The following is a 7,508-nucleotide window of genomic DNA, read 5'->3' on the forward strand; positions in this document are numbered from 1 at the left end:
AACTTTCGGAGATCTGTGTACATGGACACCAAGATCCCTCTGCTCATCCACACTACCAAGTATCCGACCATTAGCCCAGTACCCCATCTTTTTGTTACTCTTTGACTTAGGTTTGGGAAGTAAACAGCGAGATGGACAAAGAGGTTGCAGAGGATACAGTCACGCTTGGTGAGTGGGCAAGAGAATGGTAATGTGACAAATGTGAAGTAATCTACTGACAAGGAAGTTTAAAAAACAATTTTTTTTTGAAATGGTAGGAGATGGGAAAATGTTCACAGTAAGACAGGATGTTCTTGTTCACAAATGAGAGAAAATTAACAGGAGTAATTCTACAACTTAGCAATTCAAACATCTAGTAAATACCTGAATGACATTACAAGATTTCACATTTTGAAATGTTTATTGCAACTAAAGACTAAATTCTCAATTGCCTAAACATTATCCTTGTCGGCAACTCATACTTTTTAAAGAATAGCATTCTATCTTTTCTATTTTATCACAACTGAGCAAACACATTATTAGATGTATGTTAAAAGCAAACATAAATCCCTGAAAAGAATTAATTTGAATTTTAGCACCTAATAGTTTAATTCTATTCTTTTCCTTTCTCAGCCTGGTAACTTCTAATTCAGAACTGAATTCCAAATCCTTCACAATTAAAATATTACTAGAAATCCTTCCTGTCATGCAATTTAGGTGAATCTTCAGATTTCACTTGAAATGCATGTTGTTCTTTTCAATCCAAGTATAAACTTTCACCCACAATCCAACATGGTGAACCATAGAGACATTCTGAAACAACAGCAGAAAGTTCTGGATCCTCAGGTTGCAACAAAAAGTCACCTGACTCAAAACATTAATTCAGCTTTCTTCCCAAAGATGCTACCAGAACTGCTGAGTTTCTCCAGCAATTCCTGTTTTTGTTTCAGATCTTCGGCATCTGCAGTTTTGTTTTATCACACAGACTTTCTCTCTTTTGCTGCATTCTATCTCAGTGTCTGGCAAATTAACCTTGCCTCCAGGTTTTCAGGGATTTAAAATTATTTCTTTCTCAAAGCCCATCTCTACATCAATGAAAATCAAAGACTTTGCTTCCAGGTTAAAAAGTGCTGATTAACTATCCTCGTAAGTCCAAATCTTCTTCAACTTGAAATTAAATGCAGTTTATTATAACTCACCATTTGGAATAAATCCGCTGGAATTTGAGATTCATAGTCTATCCACTGTTATCACACAGGCTGCTGTCATTCCCTCAAAGTGTAAAAGTTTTTCTCAGCTTCTTCCAAGTAAAACAATTTGGGGCCTCTTTAAATTACATACAAACTATCTAGGCTGGCGGTAAGGGAGACTTCAGAACAGGATACAAGAACCCCTTCATTTTATTGGAAGTGAAATGCACTCCGAAAACATCATAATCTCATAAATGTTATAACTGCAAGTTTTTAGGAAGGCAAACAGCATGTTAGCTTTGGTTACAGAGGATTTAGAAATTAAGAATAAAGAGGTCTTACTACAATAATATATGGCTTTGCTAAAGACACACCTGGAAATATTGTGCATTATCGATCTCTTTACACAAGGAAGGTCATGTGTATCCTGGAAGGACCACAACAAAAGCTCATGAACCTAGTCTCTCGAATGAGGACAAATTGAATGGAGCAGATCTGCTGAGAACAATTTGAAATGTTCGACACAATAGATGCTGAGAAAAGGTTGAGGAATCTAGAACATAGGAGTACAATCTCAGAATAAGGGGCTAGTCATTTGGGACCAAGATGTGGAGACATTTCCTCACTCAAAGGCTTGTGAATCTCCAGATTCTCTCCATGGATTCTAATGGTGGAGTCAAGACAGAGAATGATTGATTTTTTAGGTACTTAGGAAATTAAGTGGAGTTGAAATAGAAGCTCAGTCATGGCTGCAGATATTAAAGCAGTCCATGTTCAAATGCAATGAGACCTGCACAATATTCAGGCTTGGGTGAACAAGTGATAAGTAATATTGTGCCATACGAATGCCAAGCAAATACCATCTCCAACAAGAGATAAGACAATCTAATTACCATCTCCTGACAATCAATGGTATCACCATTACTGAATGCCTCATTATTGACCTCCTGGGAGTTACTCTGATCAGGAACTCAACCGGCATCACGATAAATAAAATGGCTATAATAGCAGACCAGTGGCTAAGAGTACTGCGGCAACTAACTCACCTCCTGACTCTCCAAAGTCTGTACAACATCTGCAAGGCACAAATCAGAACAGTTATAAAATATTCCCCACTTGCCTGGACAAATACAATTCCAACAACCAAGCAGCTTGAAACCAACCAGAACAAAGCAACATGATTGACAGGCACCACATATGGCATCCACTCTCTCTACCACTGATGTTCAGTTGCTGCAGTGTGTACCATCTACAAGACGTATGCAGAAATTAATCTCATGTCCTTAAACAGCACCTTCCAAACCCATGACCACTTGCAACTAGAAGAACAAGGGCAGAAAACAAATAGGAACACCAGCATCTGCAAGTTCCCTTCCAAGTCACTCACCACCCTGACTTTGAAATATAATTGCTCTTCCTTCAGTATCACTAAGTCAAAATCGTGGAATTCATTCCTAAGGGCATTGTGGGTCAATCTACAGTACATGGTGGTTCAAGAAAGCAGCTCACCACCATCTTGCTAAAAGTAATTAGGGATGGGCACTAAAATGGGCCAGGAATGTCCACATCCGTAACAAAGTGAATAAAGAAAATGATCTTGTTCAATACCAAAGCAGATTTGAAGCGATAGACTGGTCACTATTTCCAATGTTCACTTTGTCTATTCAATCAAATGCTTAAATCCCTCAATTCAGTTACTTGTAATCTTCCACAATGGACAGCACAGTGGCTCAGTGGTTAGCACTGCTGCCGCACAGCACCAGGGACCTGTTTGATTCAAGCCTCGGGCAACCGTCTGTGTGGAATCTGCACATTCTCCCTGTGTCTACGTCAGCTTGCTCCAGTTTCCTCTCAGTCCAAAGATGTGCAGGTTAGGCGAATTGGCCATGCTAAATTGCCCATAGCTTTCAGGGATTTGTAGGTTAGATGCATTAATCAAAATTAAATGTAGGGGGAAAACGGGTATGGGTGGGTTACTCTTCGGAGGGTCAATATTGACTTGTTGGGTTAAATGGCCTATTTCCACATTATAGGGATTCTATGACTACAAGGCTAGTTAATGGAATCCACTCTGATCCCATTTGAAGGCTTGGAAATGGACATAACTCCACAATTATTGTTCTATGAAATCAGGGGATGGAGCTGTGAGGCAGGTGGCTATTCTTCAGGGTTTTTTTTTTAAGAATCTCTTTCCCTGAGCTTTTTTGCAGCAAGAATCAGGCCTTAGAATGGTCAGTTATGCCATACCCACCATTATAAACTGAACAATAAAGGGACCCTGCAGCCATTAACCCTTGGGTAGAGGTGCCTAAGAGCTTGCAATCGTAAAATCTCATCGAATACAGTTTGGGAAGCACTGGGCTAGGATAATCAACAACATCCTGACAGCAATGCTGTTGATGTGCTCCAGAACTAGCCATGTCTCTCAGTTAACTGCTTTAATACAACTATAACACTGGCATCTACCCAATATGGACAAGTGTCCAAGTACATCCTGTCCATGAACACGCAGGATATATCCAACAAGGTCATTCTTTAAGCCTACAGCCATCAACCAGTGATGAATGAGCCATCATCATACTATCAAATGGCATATGCTTACCAATACCGTATAGAGTGAAGCTGTTTGCTGATTGTTGCAGTGTTCAGTTCCATTTGTAATTCTTCAGATAATGTTGTAGTCAACGTTAGTATGCAACAATACCTGGTCAACATCCACAGCCCTGACAGATGCATGGGTCAAATGGGTTCTGAAGAGGAGTCATGATGTACTTGAAACATTAACTGTTTCTCTCTACACAGATGCTGACAGACCTGCCAAGTTTTTCCAGCATTCTCTGGGCTTGTTTCAGACATGTTGACAGATATTTCCAGCACAGGTTTGACTTGAACATAGATCTTCTGGTCCACAGCCAGGACACTACTGCATGCAACTAAAGCTCTCTGCATCACCAATGCATCATAGTTGTAACCTGTACTAAAAAATTTCCACAAGTTTCATCACTTAGAAAATCAAGACAGATACGTGGAAATACTGTTATTTCTAAGAGATGTACTAAGGTTTGACCAAATTCCACAATTCCTACACCATTGCTGGTTCAAAGATACAAAACTCCCTTCCAAATAGCACTATGGGAATACCTTCACCATACAACACTCCTGCAAGTGCCTTTTCAAAATAATTCCCAGCCCCTAACGCAAGTCAATACCAACATTTATCATTTCCCTTTCAGTTTGAGACTGTGAGTTTACATTATAGAATCTGCAACTTCATTGAAATGTACAATAATTTAGTCCATGTATAGCCCACAGGATCTAATATAGTCCAAAAATATTATCTTCAAGTCCCCTAAAATGAAAACATAACTAGGTTATGATAAATGAGTTATAAGGTAAGAATTTAATTTCATTCACCATCAATAGTTTAGATTAGATTTCCGACAGCGTGGAAACAGGCCCCTCGGCCCAATAAGTCCACACTAACCCTCCGAAGAGTAACCCAACCAGATTCATTTCCCTACATTTATCCCTAACTAATGCACCTAACACTATGGGCAATTTAGCATGGCCAATTATCTGACACCTTTGAGAATGTGGAAGGAAACTGGAGCACCCAAAGGAAACCCACGCAGACACGGAGAAAATGTGCAAACTCCACACAGACAGTCGTCTGAAGCCAGAAGTGAACCTGGGACCCTGGCACTGAGGCAGCAATGCTGACCACTGGGCCACCGTGCTGCCCAACAAGAAGTGTTGTGTTCCACGTGTGACTCAATTAGAATCTCTAGTGTGGAAGTAGGCGATTCAGCCCATCAGATCTTCGTCAACCCTCCAAAGAGCATTCCTCTCAGACCCACCCATCTACCCTATCATAATACAGATAACTAGAATTGTACATTGAACTGGCAAGTAGGATTGAGACACTGCTCCTTACAAGTCAAAAATCTCCAAGGTTTTTACTTTCCAGTTTATTCATACTTGCCAAAAATTAGGTACTTTACTTTTTACTTGCTAAGAATCCACATATTCGGTTTATTGCTCTCAACCACTGTGATAATGGCTTCAGTGATCTATCTTTTCATCAAGTCCAAATTCCTTTCCTGTGTCACACCCATAATACAAAATGACACTCCAGCGCAGTACTGAGGGAGTGCCGTACTTTGATGAGATATTAATTAGAGACCCCATTTTTGAAAGGACCCACACAGATGGAAGAACAATAGATTTTTTGCATTGTCTTAACCAATGCATACTGCTGAAACTGTACCTCAAAAGAGGTTATTTTCCGGTTACTTATTTGACTGCCATGTATAGATCCTCACTGCATGTAAACTGATGCCATGTTTCCCTACTTGCTGCGATTTACAGTTCAGAACTAAAGAGTACAACCTAAAAGTAAATTTGTTCTTATGACCATGAGAATGCCAGCCTTTCAGCTTACTCTGCTTTTTTTCTTCTTCGAAGTATTAATTTCAATGACTTTACATTACTTATGTTACACTTAGGAATTGTCATTCCCACCTCACTAATACAAGCCTTTGCAAAATTGATCAGCATACTACAAACCAGTCATTAGCCCCAAGTCATCTCTAATCATTATCCCTGTAATTACTAGTACTGGATTCTCCTTATACTCTGATGATCTGTAATGCTTAACCTTTAACTTGGTTTCTCTGTTCCACTACTTTGTACCTAGGTATCTTGTATCTAAAAGGGCACCATGTGAGGCAACACTGTACACGTACTCCTGTACTTTGGTACAAGTGAAGATAAAATGTAAATCTACTGAGAGCGCAGAAAGAAATCTGGCCCCAAGCCCCACGTTCCCAGCATGTCTCAAACCTTGACCTCAGTTCTCACCTATCTTAATGCATGCTGAACTTTATCTCCAGTCCCCAGCCTAGCACATTCAGAATTCCCCTTGGCTGTCACCTCCTGCCCAGTCCATAACCACACATCGAGCCCTGACCCGTCCAGCTTTTAGGCGAAAGTGGGGACTGCAGATGCTGGAGATCAGAACCAAGGTTAGTGTGGTGCTGGACAAGCACAGCAGGTCAGGCAGCCACCGAGGAGCAGAAAAATTGACGTTTCGAGCAAAAGCCCTTCGTCAGGGAATGAACATCATTTTCCTGCTCCTCGGTTACTGTCTGACCTGCTGTGCTTTTCCAGCACCACTCTAATCCCATCCAGCTTTCACTCTCAGCAAATAGCTCAAGTAGACCCAGGGGGTGGAGGATGTCATCCCGAATAAACATAAGATTCCCAGGTCTCCAAAAGTCTGGCGGCCGTCCCCTGTACGGTATACTGACCCCCATCCCCCATGATCACAGCCTCGCCTGGTTAACACACCTAACTTCCTGACCCCCTAGTGGGCGGCACGGTGGCTCAATGGTTAGCACTGCTGCCTCTCAGGCCTGGGTTCAATTCCCGCCTCAGGTGACTGACTGCGTGGAGTTTGCACATTCTCCCCGTGTCTGCGTGGGTTTCCTCCGGGTGCTCCGGTTTCCTCCCACAGTCCAAAGATGTGCAGGTTAGAGTGAATTGGCCGTGCTAAATTGCCCATAGAGATAGGTGAAGGGGTAAGTGTATGGGTGGGTTGGGGGTCGGTGTGGACTTGTTGGGCCGAAGGGCCTGTTTCCACACTGTAGGTAATCTAATCTAATCTAATATCCAGCTGTGGTTAGCACTGAACTCGACCCCTACCCCATCCCCCGGGGGAGTACAGAGTGAACCCTGAGCACGACTTCTCACCCTTTTTATGGCCAGTCCGGCCTCGGGATTTCGGCATCCCCGCTGCTCGACACTTGGCGCTGGCACCCGACCGGGACGATCCTCTCGCTGGCGGGCCCTGTATCAGCCAACCGAAGGCAGTCGCCTCTGGGACCTGGTACTGGGTTTCACACGACCGGGAACTGTTAAAGGCGATCGACAACGCTGGTTACACTGCTTAGTATTGCGGATTTTCTGGGTACGATGACAGGACAACCACGCGCAAACCTCCACCATCTTTCCTCTCACTCCCACACTGTGCTGCAGCTGGCGGCCGGCGCCCTAGGGTCTGACGGGGGTTGTAGTCCGCGCCGGCACAACGCCACCGCCGCCGCGCCGGCAAGGACTACATCCCCCAGCGTGCATCGCTCCCGTGGCGCAGGCGCAGGCTCACAATCCTGGCTGACGCCCGCGGACTCTGGGCCATGTGACCTCCCGGCGCCAAGGGAGGGCGCGATCAGGTCACGTGGGGCAGACACAAGTTTGGATACTTCTCAGCGATTGTAGCATTTCACCAGCTGATGATTAACTTCTGTATCCATCTCTTTTCTCCGCTATTTACGTTTTTTT

General features: G+C 43.1%; 1 protein-coding gene across 2 annotated transcripts in view; it reads right to left on the minus strand.

Annotated features, from left to right (window-relative positions):
* Window positions 1-7,195, minus strand: part of LOC122558865 (interferon-related developmental regulator 2-like) — a 40,709-nt gene extending 33,514 nt beyond the window's left edge. The window contains exon 1 of one of the 2 annotated variants that reach the window (XM_043707726.1): window positions 6,921-7,195. In XM_043707726.1, coding sequence (XP_043563661.1) covers window positions 6,921-6,957 — 37 coding nt within the window. In that variant the 5' untranslated portion in view covers window positions 6,958-7,195. The remainder of the gene's footprint in view (window positions 1-6,920) is intronic. The other variant, XM_043707727.1, reaches the window with a different exon arrangement.
* Window positions 7,196-7,508: the final 313 nt, after the last annotated feature.

The sequence above is a fragment of the Chiloscyllium plagiosum genome, chromosome 18 (assembly GCF_004010195.1).
Source record: "Chiloscyllium plagiosum isolate BGI_BamShark_2017 chromosome 18, ASM401019v2, whole genome shotgun sequence".
In the NCBI taxonomy this organism is placed as follows: Eukaryota; Metazoa; Chordata; class Chondrichthyes; order Orectolobiformes; family Hemiscylliidae; genus Chiloscyllium; species Chiloscyllium plagiosum.